General features: G+C 39.6%; 1 protein-coding gene across 5 annotated transcripts in view; it reads left to right on the forward strand.

Moving 5' to 3' along the window:
- Positions 1–13,289, forward strand: part of LOC116040711 (vitamin D3 receptor A) — an 82,538-nt gene that overhangs the window by 60,526 nt on the left and 8,723 nt on the right. For all 5 annotated transcript variants that reach the window (XM_031286287.2, XM_031286288.2, XM_036007993.1 and 2 more), the window contains exons 3-5: positions 95–225; positions 8,721–8,905; positions 12,261–12,360. In XM_031286287.2, coding sequence (XP_031142147.1) covers positions 95–225; positions 8,721–8,905; positions 12,261–12,360 — 416 coding nt within the window. The remainder of the gene's footprint in view (positions 1–94; positions 226–8,720; positions 8,906–12,260; positions 12,361–13,289) is intronic.

Below are 13,289 nucleotides of genomic sequence, written 5' to 3' on the forward strand. Positions count from 1 at the left end.
TTTTAAAAATGGCAAGTGTGTAAGAACCCTGAATGGAATATTTGAACCACCACAGAGAATAAACAAAATGAGTAATCGATTTTCTCTCCTATAGGCGCAGCATGAAGCGTAAAGCCTCCTTCACCTGTCCATTCAACGGGAGCTGCACCATCACCAAGGACAACCGGCGTCACTGCCAGGCCTGTCGTCTCAAACGCTGCATTGATATTGGCATGATGAAAGAGTGTGAGTAGATTATTTTCTGATCTCTGACATTCTAGCAATGCTGCTGATTTCATAAAGTCATAGCTTGAGATGGAGGTGTGACGTTGAGCTGCAGATATTTTAGTTTTGACCATTTTTCATGGTGGTCTGTGATTCACTGTTTTGGTTTTTTATTGTAATGGGTTGTTAGCTGTGCATCAATTAGCTCAAACCTAGAACTGATGAAATTATTTCACCTATTTCTAATGCAGTTTTACTTTGACAGTTTTCTTGAGGCAAATGACACTACTTAAGACAGATCCAGTACTATCTAGGTCACATTAAATTACCCTATAGACAGATATTTTAAATTGTTCAAAGGAACTTTAGATTTAAAGACCATAACCAGATTAAATGTCTAGTTAAGACATATTAATGTCCTGCAATTGCCACATACAGCAGATAATCTAATACTTAAAGACATTCAGGAAGAACAGTCAGCAGACACTAGAATCACTGTAAATGTGTAAATTGATCTGATTTGAAACAAGGAGACAGTCAATGGTGGATATACATAAGACTTCGTTCAAATAGAAGCTGCAAATAATAGTGTACTTAATCCTGCTTTTATCCTACTAGACTGGGCTTTCATCATCAGTGCGGTTAAGATGGTATTAATCAAAGTGTACAGTAGTAATTTATCTTAACTGGATGGAAAGTGCATTGTCTAATATTTTTAAAAGGTTGTTTGACACAGTTAACCATGTTTGTTATGCATACAGTACCAGGATGTAATACTAGTAGAAGGCGGTGCAAAGGGAGAATGAGACCTCCCCTCACAGCATGTTAACACAACATCACACCTTGTCGCAACTGATTCATAATTACTAACACAGACGGGTCTTTATTCTGCATGTTTACAAATGATCACATTATTATTGGTAGTAATTACTTCATCAGTCATGCCTCGAGATTATTTACATGTAAAAGAGCGAAGAAGCGCTGTGTTTCTTCACAACAGGGTTGCAAGTCAGGATACACTGAATTCCAACAAACCAATAGGAAGTAGCACCAACAACACTGCAACATGCAACATAACCATGACAAGTAGTGGATGACAAGAGGAGAATGAAAGAGAGGGAAAGAAGGAAGAAAGGAAGAAAGGAAGGAAGGAAGGAAGCTGGGGAGGTTATAGTCCTGTTCAACAATGGCTCTCTTTCTTCAAAGAGACACACAATGGTCTGGCACACATTTCCATTCACAAACAGACTGTGTGTATGTTTGTGTGAAACAGCGAGGATGCAGGGCAGGGTTCAGACTGCTGATAACCACTGTGTTGACCACAAATAGCCACATGACACTGGAGTGTCTGTATTCCATTGAGAAAAGATGAGAGAAGAGCGAGCGGGAGGAGCGAGACTTATTAGTATAAAATGGTCTCTTTGTTTCTCACAGCTAGCATTCAAGTTTGTGGGGTGAAGGAAGTCCCCTGTACTCACTGCTGAGTATTACAGCTGCTCTGCTGGTCTCTACAGTGTCTGCTGGACACTGTGCAGCCAAATTTCTTTTCCACTTAGAGAACTTCAAGGCAGCAGCGTTATCATATTCTGTACTGCCGGTACAAAACCTGACCTTCTGCAAGATCAGGCTGTTTCAAGAATGTTGCATTCATGCTAACTGCAGAATCGCTTCAGGGTGGCGCTGAAAAGAAAGCAGGATGATATGTTTGCAATAAGTGCTTGACATTAAAAACACATTTTAAACTCTAGCTAATTCCCATCGTTGTCATCTGAAGGTCGCATGTATGTTTGGACTGACGTGCATTATCAAAATGTTATGATGCAGTACAGATCTACAGGTTGCACCAGGCAGCTTCAAAATAACCACACATACTTCTGCACTCTTGTGCACATGTAACTAATCATTTGTATCCTGGTGGTGTTCTACTTTATACAGTGCAAGCCAGTATTTGTTTTAGTTTAAATTTGCTGGCATGACTGTGGTGAAGTTGGCGCACACATTCATTAAATATGGCTTTGCCCTGATGTAAAATTTATTTACTTTCCTCCATGATAAATGTACAGATCCCCTTCTGTCCAGTAATATGTATTTGGAAAACGACTTTGTCTGTAAAGCAGAAGCAATCACAGTCCCTTATTAGAGCTACATTCTTAGCTTTAAAAATGGCAATCTTTATGAACTGGAAAATACAGAAATGGACTGTTACACTGTGGATAACTGGCACAAAAAAACGTATGTGTGCGTCTCCAGTCACAAAAATATAAAACGTGCTCTTCCACTCCTCCTGTGTAGATGTGGACTTGTGCTTCTGATCATGACCTGACCTATGTTAGGTCACAGTGGATGTACCATCTTTGCCTCATTTTGAGCCTGTGTATCCACGTCACATAATCAAAGACACAAACAAAACAAGAATGCGCACACACCATGTTCCCTGAAAATGAATATACATGCTAGGGCCAGAATGAAGGTGTGGCACTGAGCGTTGATTGGTGGAACGTTGACATAAAGGATGCACACATGGGTGCACGCACACACAAATGCATACCAGCATGTGGACTTACTAAAAAAAGACACTTATACAGGTTACAGGACCAAAGGCATACTCTACAAAACAAACACAAACAACAACATGGAGATCAATTATGACCGTACACAAGTTGCTCATCTGACAGACTACTGACGGTGAGGAAAATACATAAATGCGTTGTGCATATCTCTACACTTAGTCTTATGAGCAATGAGCATGCTCCTAACAATGACTTATTTGTGCATTTCATCAATCCATCTCACTGTTAGTCTTGTGATGTAACTTAATAATTATAATAACCCAGTATAACTCTTCATTTTTAATGGGAGATGGTATACTATGTTCTTGAATGCATCTTTGAGGATTAATTACAATTCAGTTACCCTCTGTTTTTGTGGGTATGTGTTTGTCTGCCTTTATACAATCCTCTTTTTATTGGCAGCTTTTTCTAAGCTTCACCACCCTTCAGTTAAAACTGTGTGTATGTGTTTGTTTGTGTGCCCGATGTAAGCTGTGCCAGCTGAGTTTGTAGTAAACACCCCTATGCTGTCCTTGTTTGACAGAGGTGAGGTACATGCCAGGAAAAAAATCTCCCCGCTTGTATGTGGGAGCGAATGTATTTGCATGCCTGCTGTGTTTGTCTGTTTGCAGGGGTGTGTATTCGTAAAAGGATTAGAATCACAGTAGAGTTTCTGAGATGTTTTAGCCTAGATGATTGAATTCCCACCCTCACTGTTTTTCAGTAGCAAAGCTTATCCTGTGGTGCTGCCCTCCGTTTGCCTCCCTAATTTACATTCTTCATCGTCTCTCTGAGGATTTTGTATTCTGTCTCTTTAACAACCTTTACACCTGCATTACCATAAGTGCCAGATGCTTAATTTATAGTTGGATAGACATGTCGATTAAGCTTATCTTTTTTTTTTTTTCAAAGGTCCAGTGTGTAACGTGTTTAGTTGTTCATTATCAAAATCTGTGTTGCCCGTTCACAAACTTTTTGTGTCCTTTTTCATGAATATTTACAACCACCATCAATTCCAAGTATTCATTTTGGCTTGAAATTTTACATTTGCTTTCGCATAAACTGGGGTAGACGCTCCATATTCATTCTTCTTCTTCGTCCAGAAAAAGCTCATCACATTAAGCTCATCTTTTAAAGCATTTCCACCAATATACAGTATATTTGTGTGATGTGCTATCCAAAGATAGTTGAGAATGAAATGTTGTGTGCAATATAGCACATTTGTTTTAGCAGTAACTCAACCAGCAAATACATTGCAAATGAAGGAAAGAGGACTGAAGTCCACATAAAGACATATTAAAATTGCAAAGTAGATACAGTCAAGTATCACCGAATGTGTTTATAACCCATTTCTTTCTACCACCGTGTACACTTCCATTGTGAACTATTGGTAAGCCATTTTCCGAGACACTCGGCATGTGTGGGTGCCCTGACGCCTGACTGACCTGAATTCACCTCCTGGAACATCACACTCCCAGGGCAGCAGTGGAAAAACATTGGCCCCACACACCAAATCCAGCTTGACATAATATCACACCGAATGGGAGTGTTAGCAGCATCCATTGTGTTTAACTGGTCTGTCGGCTGTTTAATGAGTAAGCCCGCTGTGAACCTCTGGCCTCCACTACAAGGAGACGCTGCCTTTCCCTTTTTGTCAATGTCTCTGGCATTACCCGCTCTCTCTCAGTTTGCCTTTCTTTTTTGCCTTTCTTTCTCTGCTCGTCTCTGCCATGCAGGGCACTTCACCACATCCAATCAGTCGCTTTCCAAACAGCAAACCTTCTTTTTGGTAAACTGCTGTGCGTCTGCCAAGAGCTGTGGGGTGGTCAAGATGTTCCTTTGATGGTCTGTTGTTTTTGTGGACTCCTGCCTTAATGATGCCATCTAAGGCTCAAACTTGGCTGGGGACTGACTGATTCAATCATGTCCCAGCCTTAGAATAGCTTCTTTGACGACCTATGCCAAACTTTGACCAAACTGTGCCTATTCACGGCTTTGTGCTGCATACTTGGATGTCCTCACCACAAGGAGTGGTTCGAGGCAGTCTGCTTGGACTGGATGGACATTGGAGCGTTGCCAAAGTAGCCTAATTAATGACGGTGGGTTAAAAGAGATGAAAGCCAAGTAAATCCTTTGGTTAGCTAAGCAGTCAGATTCATTCAGTTGCCTTTTTAAGCCTGTGTAGCCAAACTGTTGTTGTTGTTGTTGTCGTCGTCTGCATCACCACAATATGCTGTTATGTAACACCGCTTCTGTGGTTGCAATCCAGGGTGCAGTCTACTTGAAATATAGTTGTTTACAGCTTCCAGGAAAACAGCCAGTATTTAGTATGAGGTGCATGAGGTGCATGATCTGAGCTCTATTTAATTTAGAGTCATTTGTGCCATCTCATTGGCCTCTTAAATAAGCAGTTACTGTAAAGAATGTATTTATTTGGTTTTATTCCATTGATCCAAATATGCACTTAAAATTGTCAAGGCTAAAAGCTTTAGCCACATATTTTATTGACATTTTTAGGAATGGGTAGATAAACCATTTACAAATTGCTGAATTAACAGACGGAAGACATTAACACAGTTTAAGCAGTTAAAAGCAAATTTAGAGGTTACTACAGCTGACAAACACAATAGTGTAAGGAGCTATTATCCTGCATTCAGCCGACATGGACAAGGTCTCTATCTCTTAAAAACGGTACATGCCTATAAACCTTCACTAACGGCATCATTTGATAGAGCTACATTTAATGTCAGTTAAGTAGAAGTAGAAGAGTGTCTCTGGGCCTGTCTCTCTTTGGCCATCATGCTGTCTGTCTATCTGCACAGTTGAGCGCATCATGGGTAATCAGTCACTGTGGCAGAGAGTCAAAAGGATAATATGGGCAGAGGCATTTAGGGGTCAGTACATTACTCCAGCAGTGACTTACAGAGCCAGGCTTAAAACCTGGATGACAAAAATACTAGATGACAGTGGTAAAATACCACTGAAGTAGTACATTGTCAGTTACTATATGTTATTCAGCAGTATTTCTATATTCTGTGCTGTTTCTTTGTTCCATGTGTGCTATTTTTAGGGTGCCAGAAGAATACTGAAGAAGAAAAGCAGTTTGCAATTAACTTTCTAGGTATTGCGATCGAGATATGAAATTTGGTTTAGGAAATATTGTGCATCCTTGTTTTTTGGTTTAGTGGTTTTGCTCTGGATATATAATAATTGTAAAGTTCTGCTTGTGGGTTATGTGCTTATGTGTTATGTTATGTGCTGGAAAACCTTCAAGGTGTTCTTATGTACGTCAGCAACATCAAATAATGATAGTTTGAGTGACATAACGCTCTTCGTACTTTTCTTCTCTGGGCACAAAAGAAACCGAACAAAAAGACAAACCCATACCTGAATAGAGTATGTTAAAGTTTAATACATAGTAGTTATGTGCGTATATACAGTGTATTTGGGTGTGTCCAATTACTTTGTTTATAATGAGCATTTACATGCACATATGACATCTATAATCTGATAACTCAATTATAACAATGGCGGTGATATAGTGTTAAAATGTGTTTTGATTTAAGTAATTAACCTGCTGTTTTTACAAAGTAGTGCAATATAACAGAAGGATTTTCTTCAGACCTCATTACAGACGTCACAGCCACACATGGAACATTTAAGCCGCCTGTTATTCATCTTTTATAAAATCTCTTCAGGCACAGCTTGTATTCCAGGGTTTCCTGTTTCACACCACGAGTGGCTACTCTGCAACCCACATCCAGATGTTGGTCATTCTGTCAGTTGCTGAGAGGCGTCTTTAAAAGAAAAATATTGTACTGCAGGAATTGTGTGTTGGGTTAGGGTTAGGGCATTCTCCCTCGAGTGTTGAAAATAGCCTTTCCACAACAACAATTTAAACTGGAGCCGTCAGACTAACGGCAGCTCCAGAGACTCGGTCTGCAGTGCGAGTTAAAATTGAAATTTTAGGACGCAAATAGACTGAGGTGCTGTTGCTAGTGTGACTAACTCAGTGTTACGCTATATTCATCCACTAATGGTGGCTAGATCTGGGTATCGGTAAAAAATGGGGGTAGTGGGCCAGTAAGATGTCGCATTGTATTGAAGAACGCTTGCAGTGATTGGCTGCGAACAAAATTATACAAATAGTCATTTTTTTCTAGTTCTTTGTACAAAGAGGATTGATTGCAGGTATTGTTTGACTGTAGAAGTTCCGATACTACTTGGTATATGGAGTTGTTTTGGTTGATCGATACCTTTTTAAAGGTATTGAGTACCGATACTCAGTCCAAATGGTGGCCCACCACAGCTTAATTTTCAGTACTCAATGCATAATATTATCTAACACATCTTAGCAACAGTCATTCTGTCATTCACAGTATTTTCACAGCAGAGAAGTGCCAGTGTTTTCACTTCTGCTCTGTACTGTTCTGTTATTTGCTGCAATAAGCTGAAATTGATGCGTAAAGCTACAGGATGAGTTGACACTAATTCAGCCCCTCCGGCATTCTTCCCAATAACAGAATTTTAATTTGAAGGCCTATACTGTGATGCCACTTTAGGAAATGTTGACAACAGCTAAAAGTTGGAGAAAAAAACGTTATTGAAAAGTATAAAAAACACTTGGGTGTTGGTTGTTAAATCTGTTGCAATAGATATAAATCTGTAATAAATAATGAATATTAAAGTAATGTAATGCTCTAAGACATGTAGAAGTGGCATGCAAACCCATGAATTCCCAAAAGATACTCTCATCTAGTCAAACCTAAGATATTCATTATAAACAGTATGTGTAACCCATTCTGCACCACTGTTCCACTCTGCCTGCAGTCTCTACTCCTGCAGCATGAATAAGGCAAAAGGCACTTTAATATCCAACGCCCGCCGCATCAGCCGTATGAAAAGGCAGCAGACATGACAGGCCTTTTCTGCGTGCCAAGCTCATGAGATGAATGGTTCATGGAACCTGGGGTGGAAATATTTTGAGCTTACATTACAGCTCCTTCACCTATTTTTATAAGCTAACTTTGTTTAACTGCTAACAAGTAGCACTTTTTTCTCTTAAAGCCACAATCCATCCTAAAACTGTATTCATTATTCCTGTTATCATAGCCACTTCAGGCAATATTTTTGGATATGAACACAGATATTATGTATGAACATCCCTCCTTACACGCTATGAGTGAGCAGACACTTAATGATATTGCTTTTGTAATTGTCTTGACATCAACCAAAGTGTTGTTAAGGTACAACATAAGATCTGCTTCTCTTTCAGTGTGGGTCATCATAACTTCATTTTCCGTGTTTCCTTTTTTTCTTGAAACTCATCATAATAAGGTGAAAAAAACAACCCCATTAAACCCAAACCCTTAAATTAACAAGATGTTCAAGTACCCGGATTGATTAAAAAAATGTCCTGTGTGTAACAACATTGTGATGCAGATAGTGTAATGAGAGTGTGGTGTCACTACTACACTGTGTGTGTGTGTGTGTGTGTGTGTGTGTGTGTGTGTGTGTGTGTGTGTGTGTGTGTGTGTGTGTGTGTGTGTGTGTGTGTGTGTGTGTGTAAACCTGCGTCTGTGTTTACTTTCACTAGATTAGACCCAATGAGAAGAGCCCAGATCAGTTACACCTTGTGATACTTGGGGTGTTAATGGAGTTACCTCTTGATTAAATCACAAGACCTGTTTGCAGCTTTCTGTCTTTTGGTGAATTTCAAAATATCTCTTTCCAAAATACATATTATCAATGTTTGCATTGACATGAATGAAAGCCATTAGTATGAGGAATTTAATTTATGATGTAGGAACAGTTAAATGAATGTGGGAAGGTGTGTAAAATGCTAAGCTTTACTGATCTGGGCAGCTTCAACATCCATGTTTGTGAATGTGTATTTGCTGGGGATTTCATTTTGTCAGTTCATTGCAAGATATTTGAATATATCTTCTATTCCATCCTCTATTGCAGTCATCCTGACAGACGAGGAGGTTCAGAGGAAGAAGGACATGATATTGAAGAGGAAAGAGGAGGAGGCAGCCCGGGAGGCGATGAGGCCACGTCTGAATGAGGAGCAGGCCCGGATCATCTCCAGTCTGGTGGAAGCTCACCACAAGACCTACGATGCCTCCTATTCTGACTTCTCCCGCTTCAGGGTTAGTCCAGTACAAAGCAAAACCACATTCACATTATCATCCGTGCAGCCAAAGTCACTATGTTATCCACCATAACTATGGGTGGAGCAGGTCATGATGTCATGCAGCGGAAGGGAGGGTTGGCTGATGCACGGCATCAGGCCATAACGCTACATGTTCCAGTAAAAAGCTAATTGATAGAGAAGCAACGTTTTCTTTTTTCAACATGAGCTGTATACAACGCTGTGTTCTGGATATGCATTTTCTAAGTAAGCAGCCTGCCACCATAGAAACTAAATTCCTTAGATGCTAAAGAACTGTTCGAACAACAAGAGATGTAATAATAGTATATGGACCCATCTGCTCTGGTTCACCACAACACTACAGACCTTGGCATTCTCTCTTTTATAACAGTAATTGGCTAAAGTAGGCTACAATTATAGCTAAAACACTAGGAAAGGCTGCTACTTCTTTGTTTGATCTTCAACAGTAAGCATGTAACTGTACTAAGTTACTTTAGACCATGGCCACATTCTCAATTTGGTTTGGCTGGATTAACTTTTAGTAATCAGACAATACATGGGCCGACCTCTAGCTCCTAGTCCTTGGCAGCGGCACAGGTTGAAATCCGACCCGCGGCCCTTGGCTGCATGTCGTCCCCCCTCTCTCTCCCCTTTCCTTTCTTCAAGCTGTCCTGTCAATTAAAGGCCATAAAAGCCCAAAAAATACTAAATAAAAGAAAAACCAGACAGTACACACGGTCTTGTTTGTAGTTCTAAATTAATGCACCAGTATTTAACTTTAGGCAAAGACAGCACCAGTGAGGCTTAGCTCTTGGAGCTAACGTTATTTGTTTGTTTGGTGTTTCTGTAAATCTGGACGTCCAATCCAACTAAATATAAGAAGAGACTTAAATAGAGGACCTAAATGACGTTAGCCATGGTGAAGTTGATAGCCTGAGGCTGAAGTCAGAAGAAAACAGACAGTATACAAGAATACATTGGACCTGTTACTGTAGACAGCAGTACTCCTGGATTCAAAACGTGTCAGGATTTTAAAACAGCTGGTTCAGCCTTGTGAACCCCTTCCTCTTTGGCTAAATGTTGCTTAGCAATACAAAGACCCTGAGGCTCAGGAACTGTATTAAATGTGTTAATGTAATTTTTTTTTAGATTATTTCTTGGGCATTTTTAAGGCCTTTATGTGTATAGGACAGCTTAGACCCGAAAGGAGAAAGAGAGGGGGAATGACATGCAGAAAAGGGCCGGAGGTCAGAGACGAACCTGCGGCCGCTGCATTGAGGAGTAAACCTCTATACACGGGCGCCCTGATATTTTTTAATATGATTACATATGGCATTTTGTTGGCAAGTGGCTATGGTATTAAGTATAATGATAATTACGTAATGCATACTCAAGGGTGCAATCACATCTACGTTTTGGTTTCTTTGGTCAAAACCAGAATCAGAATGGAGTTTGTTACCAAGTAGGTTTTCACATACAAGGATAATTTAAGGAAACTTTAAGGAAAGTTAATTTGGCTGATTGGACCTGTTCCCAGAACTGTGTGGGTGTGTATAGACTGATTGATTGACATCTTCCCGTGTCTCCTGTTAGCTTTTTTTTGCACCTGTTAGGACAGGACAAATGACACCTTTATCATTCTTATTGGTAGATGAAATTTGTGACGTAATAAATTCCCATTAAAGCTCCGACCTACCTTCAACCTTAGCAGAGGTCTAATCAGCCAGAACAACTGAAATCACCTGTTTTTATTTTTTTAAAAAAGGATCTCACTCTTTAACAGAAAGGTCGACCACCTTAGAAATCCTTTCCATAATGTTGTCAGACACTTAGAATATTAATCTGAATGGCAAAACAAGCACTTTTGTGAAGGTAAATACAAGCTGGAAAATAACCCTATTACATTGTAGCTTGTTTCACCGCTGCCGACTGCAGTAATCTTGCTTAATGCTGGACCAATTTCAAAGATCGTTGTTCCCATCAGTCACTTAGACACAAAAACATAGGAAAATAGGGTCCAGGTTGAAAAGAAATGGTAGTTACCCTTTAATGTAACGACCATTGTATAAGATTACCCTTTGTTGCATTTTTGTGTACTTGTACTGTGCTCTCCTGAATTATCTTCTCAGGTCTTCATACCAGTTCAAACCACACGAGGAACATACACATGTGAGGAGGTGGTGACAGCCAGATTTATTAATGAGCGGTGTAAAATGACTACACTGTGTATGAAAGTAATGGGATTCAGCGCCGCTCCTGTGATCTTGAGATAGCTGTGAAAAGTCTGTAACCGCAGTCCTGTTTACTTGAGACCAGCATGTCAGCTGCCATGGCCTGTGTGTGTTTTCAGTTTACTTGACACCCGTAACGCGAGTCACCAAAGGCATTTCTCCTCCCGTCGTATTTTCTCCCTCCCATATCATGAGCTTGATACTTTCAGACGACATTCTCTCTGCGAACCACAACAATTGGGTCTTCCAGAGTAAATGAGATGGAGGATGCAGATAGTCTCAAAACACTTTTGCCGTTGGTCTGTGATTTATTAGTGCAAAGAGTGATTCCAGCACACGCTGTGCAGACAGCAATAACCATCATCTGGACGGGTGTCACTTTGAACTGTGTGTTACCAGATGAAGCACTCAATCACCTCCCAAAAAAAATGCAATTCACAATTGCTTTCATCAAGATTAATAAAGTGGATGCATACTTAATAAGCATTGCATTAACCCTCATGTTGTCCCTGGGTCATATTTGACCCGTTTTCAATGTTTTTGTATATCAGAAATATGGGACGTCGAAATAAGGGATGTTGAAGTGTTTATTGGTGTTTTTTACCCCCAACGGCTCCTTCCAGGCAACGCTGCACTAGGATTAGGCACTGGTTATGGTTAAGGTTAGGGTTAAGGTTAGGGTTAGGTGCCTTGAAATCAACGGTCGCAGCGCTGCCTGGAAGGAGCTGTTGGGGGCAAAAAACACCATCGAGCTGTTGAAGTAAGCGCCAAAAATGTCGACAGACAGACAACTGCTTTGGGAAAAGCGTAAAAAAAATGTTGAAAAAAGCGACCAAAACAACGATGAAAACTTCAAAAACACCGGAAGAAAATATCAAAAATGTTGGAAAAAAAGCAACAAAAACGTCAGAAAAAGCGTATTTAAAAAAAAAAAAAAAAAGTGACCAAAACGTTGAAAAAGAACCCACCAAATCGTAAAAAAAAAAAAGACTGAAAAAATCAACAAAAATGTTAAGAAGGGACAAGAAAAGTGTTTTTTCATGGTTGACAGGAAGGCAACACAAAGGTTAAGTTGTGAATGTATTACAGCGATATATTATTTGTTTCTCTGTGTATTCGCAGCCTCCAGTGCGTGAAGGCCCAGTAACGCGCAGTGCCAGCAGAGCTGCCTCCCTTCATTCCTTGTCTGAGGCCTCCTCTGACTCATTCAACCACTCACCTGGTGAGAGTCATTCTCCTCCTGTCTTCGTTCGCTTTCATACTTCAGGGTTCACTTCACCAAGGACACGGCAGTCGTAAAGAGTTCTCTTGATTTAAAAATGCCTCTGCCAATGTCTACCTCTGCTTTCATACTGAGTTTTAGTGTGCCAATGAAAGCCCATCTATCATCTACAGTTGTACATCTACTCTTTTACCCAGCAAGGCTCCTCACTGGAGAAACTAGCACATATCAAATGTATGCCTGTTTGTTAACCTCATGACATACTATTTATTAGTTAGTATAGTATTTATTATTAGTATATTTATTAGTAACACGACTTGTTTGTATTTATCTCTCTACAATGTTGTCCTTGTTCCTGCTATACATCACTATCAAATAGTTTGCAGTCAGATATCCATAGTGTGTTAGTTTGCACGAAAATGCCAGGATGGGGAGTTATTAGTGCAATTTGAAAATACGGAATGGTTTTGTTCTTATTTTATGTTGTTTGATGTTGATATAACAGCATATTCACAGGTCTTTAAATGTCTGAAAAGGTCTGTAGTTACCAAAACAATGACTTTTAATTTGCCTTTCATACAAACAAATCACATTTTATATGTTATGTATGAATATTTTAGCTCATCTAAGTTTTGTTGTGATGTAGATTTTCCTTGCTCTTATGTTGCTCATTTTAGCCTCAAAACTGTAGCTTCCTTAAAGTTAGTTGACCCAAGGCAGAAGCTAATGGGAATGCTAATAAAGAAATAAACTACTTGCTCACACTATGAGCTTGAAAAAAAAAATTGCCAGCTTTTTGTTTGTTTAGTTATTTATTTGTATTTTGTGTTTCATCAAGTATTATTGATGTAGTATTATTAAGTAGAAGAAATCAAACATGTTTTTTAAAATGTGTTTCCACATAGTAGTATACAAACTGCAGTCAGTAT

Source organism: Sander lucioperca, chromosome 12 (genome assembly GCF_008315115.2).
Source record: "Sander lucioperca isolate FBNREF2018 chromosome 12, SLUC_FBN_1.2, whole genome shotgun sequence".
In the NCBI taxonomy this organism is placed as follows: domain Eukaryota; kingdom Metazoa; phylum Chordata; class Actinopteri; order Perciformes; family Percidae; genus Sander; species Sander lucioperca.